Here is a 17,559-nt window from a genome sequence, read left to right on the forward strand (position 1 = left end):
TTTTTCATAAGCAAACAGGTAGCACTGTGGATCAATTGAAAACCCGAGCTACCCCCACTCCCTTTTTTCCCCTGTTGAAATAACTTTTTATACGGAACATACAATTGTTTTACTTCGGTTTAGATCAAATTATATAATTTACTGCATATTTACAAGGATTTGTGGTTGATTTATCGGTGTAGCAAAAAGTTATACGTACATTCACATTTTAAGATTCGTTCCTACAGTTAAGTGTAAATGTAAATTGCATTTGTTTACATATTATATAAATATATAGTTCGCTGCCAGTGAACAGTATTCATGTATTCGTACAGGTGTATGTACATATGGACAGACATACCATACAACATTGATTCTAATTGTAGAAAAATACATTTCACTAAAATACATTGCGTATAAAATTATTATTCCTTTGCACATTTGTCTTAAATTAGAGTATGGAATGTTAGGGCGGACAAAGGCCTGGGACCGACCACTCGGGGATAATATTTATCTATTGAAATGGTAGTGCACTGTTAACATAACATAATAAATTAATTATAGTAAATTATACATATTTAAATTTTTTTTTTTTAATGGATTGAATTTGATTATTTTAAGTTTCGTTGCTTTCGTTCTCGTTACTAACACAAATTTAAATTCCGTTTATTCGAATACTTTTATATTATTTATTTTGTAATTCTTAAAGTTTTCCGTTCAACAGATCTAAATTAACTAAATCGTGATTTAACCAGATATAAAAAAATAAAAACTTCAGACATTTATTAGATTTTATAATCTTAAGATATCAATTAAATTCCACTAAATTTAGGAAGTAAAATGAAATTCAGGTAGAACAATATCCGGAAGATCAAAATCCCTTTAGCTTTATCCCAGTGAGAGTGCTTTCGATTGTGGAAGGTCCCCAACATCATCGCGAACTTACGATTAAACTTGTACAACGTTGAGAATATTCCCATGGGGAAATCCTCGAAGACATTAGCTAACATCCTCCAGTTTGTATTATCCGATTTGTGAGAGTCAATTAAATTGTGTGGACCGAGAGAGTTTTGTTTTTGAGCAGCCAAGCCCTTGAGGGCCTAGATGAGACTAAATTGAATTTTGCTTTAACTGACTTTACAAAAATCATTTGGCTAATTTATCATTTGCTGCTGTTGCTGCTGCGTAGTCTGTTGCTGCTGCTGCGGTGCTTGTTGCTGCTGGGTGATCACAATGTGATGTTGCTGCTGCTGTTGTTGCTGCTGTTGTTGCTGCTGCTGCTGTTGCAGCTGTTGCTGCGCGGTGGCCAGTTGATTGGCGTGCTGCAGGGCCGCCGTAGTTGCCTCCGTGACCACCGGTTGCAGCATGCTGGTTCCATTTTCGCGTCGCACATGGCTATTTAGCTCGGCCTTGACCCGGCGGGCGATATGGGAGCGGGTGTGTTTGCGCAGGTGATCCTTGCGGTAGAAGCCCTTTCCGCACTCGCCGCACTGGTGCCGCTTCTCCCCCGAGTGGATCACGAAGTGCAGGCTCAGCTGCTCCTTCCGCTTGAAGGCCTTCAGGCAGACGGTGCAGATGTAGGGTCTCTCCGGATTGTGCGACTGTTTGTGGCGGGTGAGGTGATCCTTGCGCTTCAGCGACGCCTGGCAGATGTCGCAGACGTACCGCTTCTCCAGGTTGTGGCCCACCAGGTGCACCTCCAGCAGCTCCGGTTCCGGATAGGCCACATGGCATTCGGGACACATGTACAGCGGGCTGCCGTCGAGTGCCGTTCCCAGACGAATCTCCCCCGGTCGCAGCTTCGGCTTCCGGTCCTTGCTCCGCTTTTTGCGCTTCTTCTTCTTGCCGGAAGTTCCGGCGGTCGTCGTCGCTGCCGCCGTCGTCGCCGTCGCCGTGACCGCCGCCTGCGTCTGCACCTGCAACGTCGTCTGCTGCTGCTGCTGCGGCTGCAGCGTCAGCTGCTCCTGCTGAGGTATACTAATGGTTGTCGTGCCCAGGGTGTTGATCCCAATGGCTGGTCCCGTCTGCACCTGCAGTACCTGGAAGCGGATGTCAATGTTTTAGAAAAATAACTCCTTTAAGAGATTTTAAGGGTAATCTAGGTATATGTCTTGTTTCGTTTATAACTCCGTTAAAAAAAATCGTAACAATATTTTTAGTTTGGATTTCGGAGGATTAAAACTTGCAACGTTTGACTTTTGACTGTCTAACAAATTAAGAATCAGTTCGCCTGTAAAGTTCTACAAAAAAATTGAAAAAAAAATGTTTCCAACTTTGAGGTCCTTTATCTCAAACACATTTTAAAATGGAGATTCAAAGCGAATAAGACTTAAGAATTTTTTACGTTACATAGATGTATTAATCATAGTGGCCTTTAAGAATTGAAAATTTCAATTTGAAATATCAAACAGTGATTTTCGGTAGGTATCTGATTAATATATATTTTATATGTAAGATTTTGCAAAACTTTAATAAATGGCCAAATTATGTGAATTACTATATCCCATCCTAAATTTAAGTTTCCTGCTTACTTACCACATTCTGCTGGTTCTCCTTCTTGATCGTCTCCGCGGAATACTTGAGGAAGTGGTGCAGCGACAGGGGCAACGTGTTGGCTGGAAGATGCGAGAGGTAGTCGGCGACGGTGGTTCCCGGCGTCAGCGTTTGCCACGAGGTATTCTGGAGTACTATTAGAGAAAAAATAACAAATTATTTATATATAATTTCTTTCTATTGAAACTAGAAACTAGCGATTTTTCACACCTTTAGAAAATTTATATATTTCAAAGTTATTTTACTTTAGTTTAAACCAATTTCCTTTTTTTTAAATCGCATTTTCTTATTTCCCTCTCACCTTGTTGCTGCAGGATGGCGTTGCACAGATCTTGGGTGAGTTCCTGTGGGGCGGTGACCTGTTGCTGTTGCATCTGCTGCTGTTGCTGCTGGCCGGAAGTTCCCGCCTGCAGGGCATCCGCTGCGGCACTCGTAGCTGTTGCGCTTGCATACGCAACAGTTGCATATTGCGTCTGCTGCTGCTGCTGTTGCTGCTGCTGCTGTTGCTGGGAGGAAGCCACCAAGTGGCCATTGTACTTATCACCCTGGATACCATCGTCCTGACCGCCACGGAACTTGTTACTGCCACTGGTTCCCTGGCCCGCTGTCATGTTGGCCTGGAAATGCGCTACCTGTTGCTGCTGGTAGCGATTGCTGCTGCCGGCGGCATCTTGCTGCTGTTGCTGCTGCGGATTGTTGGTGGCAGTCACGGTCACATCCGTCACCGCCGCAGTCACCGTGGAAACCAGGGGCGCCGTGCTCGTCGTGAACTGCGGCAGGCCGGGAATATTTCCGGGAAAGGTGTTGCCGAACGGGGTGAAGTTCATTGTGCGTTCGTTTGTCAGCTAGGGGATCCTGGGGGATTTTATGGGATCTCTTGTGCGTTAAGAGTCAGCCTACTGAAAGGAGAGATTAAATCGAAAGTTATATGAAGAAAACTAGAAAAGGGATTCAAGTTACGGTGATTGAAACATCTCTCTTTGGATCCTCTATAATATTCTAAATATTTGTTGAGAACTTAAAACAGGTAAACCATTTTTAAGATTATTGAAGACACTACATATAACAACAGATTATAAAAGATCTTTATTTTCGCTTTTATGAAAATCGAACCAATGTTTTTAAGGTTATTCCTTACAGATAAAATCAACACAGATCAAAGTACTTTGTAGATGTGGACAAATATAATAGAACAGAAAGTTGTATACCTTTTAAGGTATATAATATATATAATCCATTTACTTTTAAGGTATATAATATGATATAAAATATAATAGAATATATATAATCCCAAACCGATTTTAGTCATGTGTCTAGCCCCATAAAAATAACCCAAAACGCCTAAATCCGTGGACTTCCCGAAAATAGACCAACCAACGTTGGCTAAAAACTGCAGCACAATTTAAGCTTAGAAGGCTTTCGAATGGAAAGTGAAAACACCGCTGCAGTTGTTGTTATTTTAGCTGACTTGCCGAATCGTAGGACTCACACACACAAACACACACTTTCGTCTAAGCAACCACCCACCGCCCACTATGCATTTGTAGAGGTGACGATAAAAAAGAGCGCGAATCCTGCGCGCTGGGCGAGAAAGCGCGAGAGCGAGAGAGAAAGAAAGAGGGAGGCAGGGAGGTAGGAGCAATAAAAATCGAGGAGGGGATGATATTAAAGGGGGTTTCGGCGATGACGACCCACTCTATTTGGCGATTTAGTGTGTCGGAACATTAAGATTAGGTTAGGGCTGACCCAAACCGACAGTGCGTTGATTTTTCGATTCACAAAATGTATTTAAGATAAGAAAAGCAGAAATTAACACCAAAATATAACGCATACGCAGTGTTGGACCTTCTAAACTGACTCGCAAGTGCCAAAAGTCAAAGGCTGCGCCATATCGATTTTCACTAAGCACGCAAATTAGTGTCGTTTCTAATTGAGCACACATATTTCGGTTCTCATCGCGATACTGTTAATATAAGAGTGTCATTTCTTAGTTCGCCGGTTGATAAACAGACTTTCACTTGGAAAAACACCGTGGTCGTTTATTTTCTTTTTTCCATCTGCGCGCGAACCCGTGACACAATAAAACGCAAGGCGGGCTCACAAAGGAAAAGTGCAGCCAATTGCATTGCCAGGCCATTCTGGAGGTCACCTCCTCCGCGGCGAAAAATACGTCCAAAAAAAAGCAGTATGTATTGTGTGGGTTTCCGGTCGGGGGTTTTTCGGGGGGTTTTCGGCTGTGTTTCTCGGGGGCCTTTCGTACCGTTCAATGTCTGAGGTGCACATGCACATGCACATGCGATAGCAACACCCGCCGCATCCACAAACGGAGCCACCTGGCGGCGTGTGGCGTAGCTTCACTACTGACTACCAGCCCGTCGATATAGTATTCCGACTTTTCTCTCCGCCGCCACGAGACAAAAAGCCGAGAGCCGAGGCTTTTTAGCAGCCGGCATGGCCACAATAGACCCCCCATTCCACCATTCCACCCAATTCGCATTAGTTGGTCTAACTACACTCGTGCTCGGGCAGAGAGCGGAGCGAGAATAAACAGCGAGAGCCAACAATCGAGGCTCTCTCGAAGTGGCTGGAAAAAATACAAATACACTTTGTTTGCCATTTTGAAAAGAGATGGGCAAAACATAGCTGTTGGCCGGATTTGCACAGATATATATATCAAAATTCAAATTGAGAAACACATCTAACTATATTAAATATTTTAAATAATTATTATAATCTATGAAATAACATTTAGAATGTAAAAACTGTTTTCAAATTTAATATTTTAGCTTTTTTTTCTTGGTTAATATTTATAATAAATTTACCAGTGAATTGTGAATTTTAAAATTAATTTTAATTCATTATTTAACACAAAAAAAACGTATACATATTTTTACAAATTTTAAAATGTATTTATCTAATAAAAAAGAATTTAAGTACGATCAAAAGTGTGAGTAGGGAATTCTCAGCAGAGCCGTCTCCAAAGTAGCTTTGTTCAGATGCAAAGAATCGTGCTTCGGCACACAGACACCGTGACGACGGCGAAATCCTTTGCGGCAGACGCACTTTGGATTAAAACAAAAATTCTCCGCTGGACAAAAAGCACCGTTCTGGCAATTAATCATCATGCAACTGACTGCCTCATTTTCCTCACAATCTACGCCCACAACTTGGTAGTGATTATCTAAGGATATCCAAGATAAGTCAAGCAGTTTGCTTTATTCTTTATAGGGATCAAGTAGGTCACCATTGCCAAAACTTTTTCGCCCGAAAACTGGTCCGACTAACAAAACGCACATTACCAGCAAGTTAACGTCCATCGCAATACTAAAACCAATTAGGGCTAATTTTTTACCGAATAAATCAGCGTTGCTAATACGATTATAGTTTACAGTTACAGTACTGATGAAATAACCTTCAGGAGTTATTTTTTGGTAAACTTTTTATATTTGTAAGAATTTTTTCTACATAAAATTCGTTATTCTGGCCTTAAATATTTTTTCGATGGTAAGTGCGATGTAAAAAATATGTACCATTAATTTAAAAAAAAAAGTGTTAGGAAAAATATTAAAGCTTTTAAACTTGAACCACTTACAACCCAGTTTTGAACTCTGTTTACTTGGCCATCTAACACATCATAAAGGACCTGCGCCCGCATACAGGACCTCCCGTTCCAAAGAACTGCACTTCGTGTGTATGCGTGATTTGCATATATGCAGCAAGCCAAGTCGAGCAGCAGCCCCGGCAACAACAATTGCAACCAAAACAAAGATGCTGCGCTCCTGACACTGAAACCCGCACAAGGCCAATCGACGAAATCAGGCCACGCACACGAATTCCGGCACGGTGGCGGTGGCGATGACGATGGCGATGGCGATGACGTAGCGATGCGATGCGATGCTCCCGGCAAACGGCCTACCACAGAAGGCCGGCTTCCCCAGAGCCACAGACAAGCACTCCCAACCATCTCCCATCTCCAGAAGCAGAGGTAACTGCACTCAATCCTACACGTAGCGAAAATATCGGTGGGTCTTTAGATCCCTATAATTTGTAAAGCTGATTCTATAATCAGAAAGACGTAATTTTAAGACTTAAAGGATTTCGAGCCTTAAATCTTTTGTAGTTATTATAGAACTGAGTTTTGGAATTTATTAGGGCTATAACAGATTTTATGCAGATATTAAGAAAGATTTAAATCTTTTATGATGATAAACTAAACAATATTTAAAATATGATCTAACAAACTCTACTATTATAGCGGTAACAAATCTAAGAAAACCTTCAAAATATTTAAAACATATATTTGATATGACTTATTAGTTAGTACTAAAGATTTTTCACAGTGCACTTGGCTACGCTGCAATCGGCGGCGAGTAAACACCGAGAACTCACACATTTCTGAATCGGAGAGTGAGAGTGTCGGCGGAAAGAGGCAGCTGGGAAGGTGTATGGTGGGTATAGGATGTGGTTCATGGGATTCATGGGGAGGCTCTCGGCAAGTGCAACTCTCCGATGCGCATGTGGCGGATGGGGTGTGATGCAGTGATGGTGCGTGGGCACTTCTGGCTTTCAGCCATTGCATCACCATCGTCATCGTCGTCGTGGTTGTTATGGCGGCGGGGTATTGGCAGCAACGAGCATGCGGCAAGTGCTCTGCCGGTCAAAGCGTCAACAATCTCGTTCTCATTTCCGTTCCGCCGCCCAATTCCATAACAATCGGTTCCCCTTTCTTCAAGCGGAAAGTGCAGAATGTGTTACAAGTGGGTGACAACGGAACGGAACTCTATAAACTCATTTATAAATGATATTTATAGGAAAAATTATTTTCAAATTTCTTATAGTAAAAAGAAAAAAACATTGCATACTTTTTGACTGATACTCAAATTTACGTATACTTAATATTACTAATACGCAGAATTTATAAGGGCCGACAAAATATAAAAAAAGCTTTTGTTTTTCATTATAAATGTCCAATATCTATATATTTTTATAGCCTGAAAAAAAACGATTTTATTAAATAAAAAAATAGTACATTAAAAGCTATGGCGGTAATTTAATAATTTTAAATTAAAAGCTTATCGCTAGCAAAATTACTAATGATGTACTGAATGAATTATAATTGTATCGAACTTACAAAAATATTTATATGAATTTTTAAAATGTAAACAATTTTTTTTTCTTCCCATTATGTTCTTTCCACTGTGCGACATTGTCATTGGCAGTTCGTGTGGGCCATAACCCTGTCCGTATCCGTGTCCCTATCCCCATCCGTGTCCGTTGCCATGCACCCGTCGATTTGGGAAAGACGAACTATGAGGCTGAGTGCAAGTCGCGCCCGCAACGCCCATAACTCCCTCGGCACAGATCTCCGCCGCCCTCGCAGCTGTGTTTGCGCCGTGAAAGTGAAACTGCGAAACGGCGACGCACGGCAGAGCCGGAGTCGTTGTTGTATCCGTAGCCGGAGTCGCCGAAATGCCATATTCGTGGCCGTGGCCGTGGCCATGACCCGTCGTCGTCTGTGCTGCGCCGTGCATTTTGTATTCCGTATTTTGTATTTTGTATTTCGGGGCCGACACACAACGCACGTACACAAGTTTCGGGGAAATTCGGAAACGCGGTCACATGATGTCGATGACGTTATGTCGGCTGAGTCCGCATTTCGATGCAGGCACATTAAATGCTGATTTATTACCCGATTGTGTGCGAATTAAGTGGCCGGCATTTAGCCGAAAGTGCGTTGTCTGATTTAAGAAGTTTCTCAGACTTTAAGGTACGAAAAATATACCTACATATAAGAATCAGTTTGTTTTCTTTACACTATCTGACATCCCTTAAACTTTTCACAAAAAGTTGTAATAAGGAATTTAACACCGCTCTTAAACATTTTAAACAATTTAAATTATAATTTTTTGAAAGCCGGGCAAATTTATTGAGGACAAAAATGAAACAAAATCGTTACCAGTAAAACATCCTAATTAAAGTTATAAGCAATAAAATTAAACATTTTCATGCAGCCCTATAATTAAGAACATTGTAAGTCACGAACTTTGATATAAGGAATTTTAAAAGTCGAAGTGTCGATTTTAACCATTTGCCAACCTTGTTAGGAGGTGTTCTGACTACAATATTTTATTTATTTTTAAGGATTTATCTCCCTCATCTCTTACTTGCGATAGAATCAAAGCGGTTGAAATACATTTTAATATTTTAGACACTCTTTAGCAATAACTTTTGAGCACAGATAATACTTTAATTTATGTTTCATTATTATAGTGTTTTATCCCGTTAAAAAAACTATCTCGAATCTCTTCAGTTAACCTAGACATTTAACAAAATATAGCATACTTTTGTGCGCCCCAGAACAGTACTAATTGCTCGATTAACTTCCCTTGAGTGATTTGCATATACCCAAAAGTGCTATATACTCACAGGTTTTCAATTGCTCAGCGCTTCATTCACATTTGCCGGCTCTTGGGGTAAAATCACGATGAAAACATGCTAAATACAGGTTGCAAAACACTTGGCAGACACACGTTTTCACGCGATTTTGTTGACGTTGAGCGAATTGGTCGCGTGAAAGTAAAAACGCGACGAAAATCGCAGCGCGGCAACAAATACAAGTGCAGAAATTTTGTTTTTTGGGGGGCGTAACGCCGGATTCGATTCGATTCGATACGATTCGACCGGATGACGTAGTGTCGGCACTGACGTTATAAAGTTAACTGATTGAAAGTGCGTTCGTCCGGCGCCTAAAATTGTGTAGAGTTTGGTGACGAAGAGCCGATACTCGGCACCAATACTGATGCCGAAAGTGGCAGGCGATACCAATACAGTGGCACATTCTGCGGACTAGCAGTTTGGCCAAATGTTTGCCGGCGGCAGACAATTATTTACTCTTTAAATTGCCGACAAAGCGACACACACGCACGCACACTTCTGTGCGAATATACGTGCACACGCACACGAATAGCACACCTCCCTCTCACGAAACACACACGCACACAGGAGCACCTATGCCGGCTCCTCGCTTTCGCTTTTGTATTTGTTCTCTCGCCGGCTTAGTGCCGAGTGCTCTCTTCGTGTCCCCCCTTAGTGTCCTTACAGTTAGTGCCGTAACTACTCATCGCACTTCGTAAAACTTCGACGCACTTCGGCTTGCTCTCTCCCACACTAGGATGCTGTGCTCTCTCACATTCGACTCTCTCCTGCTCCGTGCTCTCGGTGCAATTTTCAATGTCCCGTTAGTTAATTCGAGCGCGCGACGTCAGGTATGCAACAGTTTTTTTCAAACGCATTTTTAATAGGCATTTTTGCCTGCATCAGATCTAACAAAACCTATTAAAGTACTGCAGTATATAAGAGTTTACATAAGTGCTCTTATGTATTTATGTGATTTATATGGCTGTGCACAAAAAGCACTCTTTGTTTAGCTTAAAGGGTGGTCCACAAATCATTTCGTTTGATTCGAGTTGTTGATGGGTATGGGATATGTTGGATATTAGTCAGGATGATACATGTATACATAATTCCTGTACATAAGTACTTATATGCAAGAAATTAAATTCAAAAATTGATTTATTTTTCTCAAGGAGCTTCTCCTGCCTCTGCCTCTTTATATCATAAAACCATTGCAACAGTAATGTTATACAGACGAAAGGACCGAGTGATTTGTCATAGGATTAAACATATTCAAGTCAATTTCATAGAGCGGGTTAGCCAGAACTTGTTTAACACAAGTCTTTTATAAATCACTTGTACTTGAAACATCCCGTGATATTTTCAAAAATGGGAAGTCCGATTTTATATTACAAGCCTATTTTGATATCGCCTAGTTCGGCGTGACTCAAAAATGTTACTCCAACCAACGATAAGAATTGGTAGCAATATATTACTTTGTCACTATTATCGAGATCAAGTTAATTGGTTAAAATCATTATATTTTTGTTTAATATGTTTAATATTGCTCTGTTATTGTTGTACAACATTAAACTGAATTAATTTTGAATGCCTAACTTGTTTTGCGAAGCCACTACCATAAAATCAATACCCTATGCAAGAAATAAAAAAGTGCACAGGACCGACTTTTGTCTAAGGGCCCAACACGTGTATATGCACAGATTTGTGCCAAATGCAAAAAGGAACCAGCTGAAGTGCAGCCCAATAGAAACTAAATCTAAACAACACGGCAACACCCCGGCAAGGTCACAACGACACCCCCCAAAAATAAATGGGGAACCGAAAACTAACCAAAAACTAAAAGTGAATCGAGCCAAACGAATCGGAGTGGTCTAACAATTTGAAGTGGGTGTGGAAAAGGGGAGCACTGCCCGTCAGGCGGAGCTCTGCCGAGCGCCAAAAATTCATTCATAAAATTCTAAAACGCGCTAAAATCTAAAATTCTAAACAAACCAGTCGGCAGTCGGCCGAATGTGCGGAGTTGCAGCGTGGCTGGAGGAGGCCTTCTGAGGAGAACTCATACGCCTGGTGGTCCTCTGCCACTTGCTGCATGCCCCGCTGTTGGACAACTGTGTGTGCCACGCGTAAAAAAGCACCCACAATTTTCAGTGCAGCACAGATAGAGGGCTTGTAGGTTGGCCACAGTCCAAATTCTCTAACTATTACTCTCCTAAATCGAGAGAACGCTCTAATAGGGACCGACCTAAGTGGAAATAATGATAGGCTTAATAAAAATTCTTCAATTAGCCTTTAAGTTTTCTTTTCATATTTTTAGCAATCCAATAAAAAAAGGTTTAAAACCGAAAGAATTTATTTTTCATTTAGGAAGTAACTTTATAAATTTATACACATAAAAATAGGTATAATGTTTAACTACATCATAACGCCTTTTCGATAAGTGAGTAATTGAAAAGTAATTTAAAATTTGTGGATATAATTTTACGGTTTGGAATGTATTGTTTATTATCAAAATTTAAATTTCAAATAAAATTTGATTACCAAAATATTTTCTAGCTCAAATCAGTATTAGTTATATAACTTTCACTGTAGCTGGATAGCCTGGGGGATCTTGGTGCTGACTGTAGGAAGCATTTCTCCTTGGGGGACATTCCCAAAAGGGGTAACATTCATGTTCCTCAAGCCCCAAAAAGTGTGTTACTTGTGCAAGCCCCGAAAGTATGCAACGCAAGCCACACACAGGAAACTGCACTAGGAGGCGTTTTGCACACAACTGTACTGGTTGGCCGGCCATTTTGTTATTATTTTTAGCAGACGACAGCAAGCAAAATCAAACTAAAAAATGGGATTTTATGTATACGTATTATAAAATATGTATAGAGATTTATATAATAAAAAAACACTTTTACATAAACGCACATTCCCTCGCAAATGCGTTGGTTTGTATGTCTAGACAAATGCGTATGTAGAAGTTTTGTAGTATCCTAAGGCCTATACTATTTGGCTGTGTGTGTGTGAGTGCGTTTTTCTGCATCGTGCATTCGTGTTTGTCTCTGTGTGTGCGGGTGTGTGTGTGTCTGTGCTTGCATCACCTAACTTCAGTGCAACAAACTCTGCTCTACACAAAAACGCCGCCCAACAAAATGCAATCAAATGGCAAAAATTTTGCCAGACTGCAGGCAGGCAGCAACAACAAATGTTGTTGCAACCACTGCAACTGCAATCGCCCGTCTGCCACATCGGCAAGTGGGTGGCCAAGGGGGTGGTGGGTGGCAGAGGCGGTAGCTGTGGGAGGGGCTGGTGCGACAGGCCAGACACTGGCCATAAAACAGCAAAAACAAACTGCATGTGAAACATTTTAGTTGCATTTTCTATATGGAATATGCGGACTAGAGTGAACCTGAATTTTAAAGTCGATATTTTAAACTTCGTTTTTCTTTAATTTAAATACGAGTTGGCTTTATTTAAGCAAAAATCACAGAAATAGGCTGTATGGAAATTTATTACTCATACGTAGTGTTGACAGCTCAAGGAAATGCATTCAGAATACTTTTTAAATTATTGCATGCATGTCGTATACGTGATTTTTGTAAAACAATCACAGGGAAGTTTTAATATCAATTAAATGAGTCGATATACTTTCTAATTTGTCACCCTAAAGGTCCACCCTATTTACACATAAATGAAAACGCCTGGGACGCACGTGTGTGGGTGCATAATCCATGTGCATATATAAATGTACAAAATCAACCCTTAGCTTTTGACTAGCCGCTCAAAAAAACAGCATCTGTATGCGTACGTATGTGCATAAAATAAATTTCATTTAAATTAAAATAAATAAAACTCGTCCCCAAACCGACGCGTCGGCCCAAAAACAAGAACTTAGACAAAGCGCAGACACATCCATAAAATAACCACCCTCACCCTAAATTGCCTGCAATTCCCTGAAACCGACTGCAGATGAAACTGTCTGGACATCGAAGAAAAAGCTTTCATTAGGCCGACTGCAGTCTATGCATTTTAATTGATTGCCAGCCATCTTTGTCGGCTTTATTTTTGGCCAAATGCCATTAATCTCCGGCAATATTCGGACATTGCGCCTAATGTCATTAGGTGCGGTATCTTTCTGCACGAACAAGATGCTGAATTGAGTTTCTCAAAGGAATCAAAAAACTGATTAGGAAATCATTTACTCGGTCTGCAGTTCTTAGATGGGCATCGCTCTTTTAATTAAATAGTGTTGCACAATGCTCAAGTCCATTCTCAATCTCTGATAAAATCTAGATACTATAACTATGCTTACATCAATACATTTTATAGAAAATGAAATAAATGTAAAAGTACTAGTACTAGTAAAATCATTTTAATAAATTTTTCATAATTTTAAACAACTTCCGAATACTTAAAATCCTACCAGAAGCATATTTTCTTATTTTGCTTTAGCTAACCCTTAATTTCTCTCAAATAAAATGGTTTGCGACTATGAATATTTAAGGTTTCTATAAATTATAATGTTTTAAAAATATGTTCCGTTTATAAAGTACTTGTTTTCTTATGTACAACTTTAGTTAACTCTGAAAAAGCATTTATTTAATATTTTTGCGATACATAAAACCCTTGTGCGCCATGAATTAAAAAGTCAGAACAGCATCTGCATCGCCACAGTCCGCATTTCGCCGCAAGATGGGGGGCTCCAGTGGATTGGGCACTGGGTACACCACCACAACCCACGAGAAACAGGCCACGAAGACGGAGGCAGACATTAACCAAACAAGCGGTGGCGGTGGCCAAAAGGGAACACGTCCACGTCCTCGACCTAGTTCAATGGCAATGTCATTGTGCCACATTATCGCCGGCGACGTCGTCCTCTGCTGGCTTGGCCTTGGCTGGAGTTGAGTTGTGAAGCTGCAGGGAAACGAGAACGAGCGCATGAGTCGAGGCCACGGCCACGGCCACGAACATGGCCAAAGTGGCACACGGCAGGCAGCACACCAAACCATTGAAATCCCAACCACCCAAGCACCCGACCAACCAAACAACCATCCAGCCACCCACCCATTCACATTCCCTTTAGCATTCACCCATCCATCCTGCGAAAACGAGACACAACAGCAATAGCGATGCTGCAACGATGCAGGCACAGGAACCAAAACGGGCTTTTAGCAGGAGGAACAGGAAGCAGGAACAGCAGGACACTGAGAAAAATATTCACTGTAAAAAGAACACGGGCAAAATTCAAAGCACAGCTAAAACTTTACATGCAAAATTTGTATATTCCAAAATTACATTACATTACATACAAAATTACAATTACAATAACCCAATCATTAAACTTATAGAAAATTAAAAAAAAGAATGAAAACCTTTTTACAATTTATATATTTTAACAAACTTAATAAACACATTTTTAATACCCTACATAAAATCAAAAAGCTCTCTTTTAAAATTTTTTATATGAAAGAAAGAAAACCTATTTTCGATTTATATATTTTAACAAACTTAACAAACACATTTTAAATACTCCACAAAAAATAATGAAAACTCTCCATTAAAGAAAGAAAACCTATTTTCGATTTATATATTTTAACAAACTTAACAAACACATTTTAAATACCCCACATGAAATCATAAAAACTCTCTCGTTTTTTTAGATAAGAAGCAATATATTCGAATAAATCTTCCTTGTGTATTTCAAGCTAATTTCGTATTATTTACAAAATCCTTTACTTTGGCTAAATACAACTTATGGTATTTAAGAAATATAACCTAAAAATTCTATGCTTAAAACTTCAATTCCGATTTTACGTGAGTTCGGTCAGACCACTTTTTTTTGAGTGCAAGAGCAGGCGGTGGCGACAATATCCTTGCACTTGTGCAGGCCGCGAGGCGAACGGCGGGAGTGGGCGTGGGTGGTGGTGGGTGGTGGGTGTTGGGTGTTGGGGCACAGGACTCACAGCCACACCGCTAAGCCCGGCAACCAATCCGCCGCCAGCAGAGCAGCCTTGCCGCATCTCAGCCCCGTTTATTGTTGCAGTTGCAAGGACCTTCCTGTAGGCATGACTCTCACCTCTCCGTTGGCTTTCAAAAGGGGGTCCTGTGTCCTGGGTGTTTGTCCTGCACTCCGAGCTCCAAGTTGCAGTGCCACACCAGACACACCCACCCACCGAACCACTCATTCTCATCCGATTTGTGCTGAACTCGAACTCCCAACCCCCGATTTTCGATGTGCTCTCTATCTATATGTATCTCGCACTCGCTCTGTCTCCCTTTTTCGTTAGTCTATTCCTGTGGGTTCGTTTCACAGCTTCATGTTAATAACAGGGGAGACTTGTGTAAAATTTGTGGAGACCCAGAGAGCAATGCAAAATAAAGGAGAGTTGCGACTGATTTTAAGGCAATTATAAAGTGCGTAAAAATGCATTTTAATAATTTAAAAATAGCACATTTAAGCTATTTCGGTTTAAAAATCTTATTTTAGGTCAAAATAACAGGCCTATTTTATTTTGCAGTCTGTTAAGCATTGGACATTCGTCATAGTAGGCCTAACATTTTTTCTTAATATTTAAACAACTGCTTTGTGGTAGGCATAGTTCTTTGCAAATTACTGTTTGCTTAGCCTTGTTAGATAGGCTTTTTAGGCTTTATTGCGCGTAAGGTTCTCACGCTAAAGCGGATAAACCCAGTTTAGAAAGGCATTTTCTTTTCTTGAGCCTATCCGAATGGTATAAATACTGAGAGGCTCAAACCAGAAAAGCATCAGTTGATCGTATCCAACTACCAAGCATTAACATGAAGTACGCCTGCTCCCTGCTCCTTTTGGCCATTGTGGGCTGCTTCCTGGTGAGCCTGTCCAGTGCGGCCAGTTCCACAACCTCGACGGAAGCTTCCACCACCACTACCACCACCACGGCAGCTTCGTCGGACACAACCACCACCACTGAGTCATCCTCTGACACCACGACCACGACCACCGCTTCCTCGTCCTCATCCTCCGGCAAGAAGAAGCACGTGACCCACTACAAGCGCAAGACCCACCGCCCAAAGAAGGTCAAGAAGATTCATCGCAACAAGAAGCGCAGCGGTTAAACAGACCTAAAATCCATCCGATCCGATACCATTTGATTTGAACACTGACTCTGCTGACTTCTCTCATAAATACTTTACCTATTATCCTTACTACGCAAATACAAAATATTTGAATACCCATCTAATTATGAATACAATTTTTATTTAACATTATTTAAGGTTTAAAAGCATGGTCAATGACGTCAACGCTTAAAATGTTTAAGTAAAGCTAGCTCAGTGAACGGAAAATTTTAAAGTATGATATAAAACATGGCTTAAATATACTTAAACCATGATTAATAATAATAACATGTTTTCTATTATTATGACACATACCTTAAACATATTTATTGTAATTAAAAAGTTGTTTTATAAATAACTGACATCGTCAAAGCACCTGCAATATTTGAACAACTGCTCTGTTGTGGTAATATTTCTTCGCAAAATATTTTGCGCTTGGCCTGGTTTATAAGAATGGCTCGCAGGTTCGGTTCAAACAGTAAAAACACAATCCATGAGGTATAAATAGTGCAAGACTTGGACCAGAACAGCATCAGTTGATCGTATTCAACTACCAAGCATCAACATGAAGTACGCCTGCTCCCTGCTCCTTCTGGCCATTGTGGGTTGCTTCCTGGTGAGCCTGTCCAGTGCGGCCAGTTCCACAACCACGACGGAGGCGGCCACCACCACTACCACCACCACAGCTTCGTCGGACACCACCACCACTACCGAATCCTCGGACACCACAACTACAACCACAGCCTCTTCCTCCTCCTCGTCGTCGTCCTCCGGCGCCAAGAAGAAAGTTATCCACTACAAGCGCAAGATTCACCGACCCAAGAAGGTCAGGAAAATCAAACGCAACAGGACTAGGAGGCACCGCAGCGGTTAAACGCTTTTAAAACTCCACTGATCCTGCCACAGCCGCTTTGAATCTCTGTCAGACTCTAACGATCCTACTTCTTATTATTTTATTTAATATTAATAATTTTGGTTAATATATATTCATTATTGCAAGCATCAATTAGCGTTAGAATTAAATTTTTCAAAAGTAATAAAATATTTTGGTTTTTTTTAAAAGTAATGTAAAGGTTTACATTTGGCATTACTTTTTCAAAATATAATCAACTGAATTTTTTATTAGCATTAATTTTTCAAAAATATTTAATTATTTTGCATCAATTTTTTAATGATAATGAAAAAGTAATGATAATGCTTATAGACACAACACTGTGTCAAATAAACGGAATTTTCAAGTACAGCGCTAATATATGCGCTCCATAGCACCACAGCTTTTAAATGTCACTTTTTTTATTATTTTAAAGAATTAAAACAATAAAAATACATAAGAAACAAAGTCAATCCGAAAGAGATATGGAGATAAATAGAGACCATTATTGAATTTGTCGTTTTATGGCTAACTTAATAAATTGCTTTTTGGATTAAATCCTGATAGACGTGTTTACTTATTAACAGGGAACGAAAATAACTGTTATTGTAAATTTTTCATACAAAAAAATCACGCACTTAGAGGGGTCCTAAAAATTT

At 40.3% G+C, this 17,559-nt stretch overlaps 5 protein-coding genes across 7 annotated transcripts; 3 read left to right on the plus strand and 2 right to left on the minus strand.

Annotated features, from left to right (window-relative positions):
• Positions 1 to 114: 114 nt before the first annotated feature.
• LOC108059081 (uncharacterized) lies at positions 115 to 6,262 on the minus strand. 3 transcript variants are annotated; one of them, XM_070215339.1, is made up of 4 exons: positions 6,125 to 6,262; positions 2,834 to 3,431; positions 2,515 to 2,666; positions 115 to 2,018 (listed from the first exon to the last, which is right to left on the minus strand). In XM_070215339.1, the coding sequence occupies exons 2-4, from the start codon at positions 3,357 to 3,359 to the stop codon at positions 1,134 to 1,136; spliced, it is 1,563 nt and encodes a 520-aa protein (XP_070071440.1). In that variant the 5' UTR covers positions 3,360 to 3,431; positions 6,125 to 6,262; the 3' UTR covers positions 115 to 1,133. The 3 variants fall into 3 exon arrangements, with proteins under 3 accessions (XP_070071440.1, XP_070071441.1, XP_070071442.1); XM_070215340.1 differs by lacking the exon at positions 6,125 to 6,262 and adding an exon at positions 5,832 to 5,848; XM_070215341.1 differs by lacking the exon at positions 6,125 to 6,262 and adding an exon at positions 5,832 to 5,846 and having other exon boundaries at positions 2,834 to 3,428.
• On the minus strand, positions 5,365 to 5,852 carry LOC123003449 (uncharacterized). The gene is made up of 2 exons (XM_044396008.2): positions 5,777 to 5,852; positions 5,365 to 5,713 (listed from the first exon to the last, which is right to left on the minus strand). Exons 1-2 carry the CDS (start codon positions 5,847 to 5,849, stop codon positions 5,472 to 5,474), a joined length of 315 nt encoding a protein of 104 aa, XP_044251943.1. The 5' UTR covers positions 5,850 to 5,852; the 3' UTR covers positions 5,365 to 5,471.
• On the plus strand, positions 6,243 to 6,795 carry LOC123003467 (uncharacterized). Its single transcript, XM_044396043.2, has one exon. The coding sequence runs from the start codon at positions 6,243 to 6,245 to the stop codon at positions 6,519 to 6,521; it is 279 nt and encodes a 92-aa protein (XP_044251978.1). The 3' UTR covers positions 6,522 to 6,795.
• An 8,873-nt stretch (positions 6,796 to 15,668) lies between these two features.
• On the plus strand, positions 15,669 to 16,065 carry LOC108059071 (protein new-glue 1-like). Its single transcript, XM_017144109.3, has one exon. It carries the CDS (start codon positions 15,733 to 15,735, stop codon positions 16,027 to 16,029), a length of 297 nt encoding a protein of 98 aa, XP_016999598.2. The 5' UTR covers positions 15,669 to 15,732; the 3' UTR covers positions 16,030 to 16,065.
• Positions 16,066 to 16,475: 410 nt separating this feature from the next.
• On the plus strand, positions 16,476 to 16,903 carry LOC108059044 (protein new-glue 1-like). Its single transcript, XM_017144081.3, has one exon. The coding sequence runs from the start codon at positions 16,595 to 16,597 to the stop codon at positions 16,901 to 16,903; it is 309 nt and encodes a 102-aa protein (XP_016999570.2). The 5' UTR covers positions 16,476 to 16,594.
• The last annotated feature ends 656 nt before the right edge of the window (positions 16,904 to 17,559 follow it).

Source organism: Drosophila takahashii, chromosome 3L, assembly GCF_030179915.1.
Source record: "Drosophila takahashii strain IR98-3 E-12201 chromosome 3L, DtakHiC1v2, whole genome shotgun sequence".
Taxonomy (NCBI): Eukaryota; Metazoa; Arthropoda; class Insecta; order Diptera; family Drosophilidae; genus Drosophila; species Drosophila takahashii.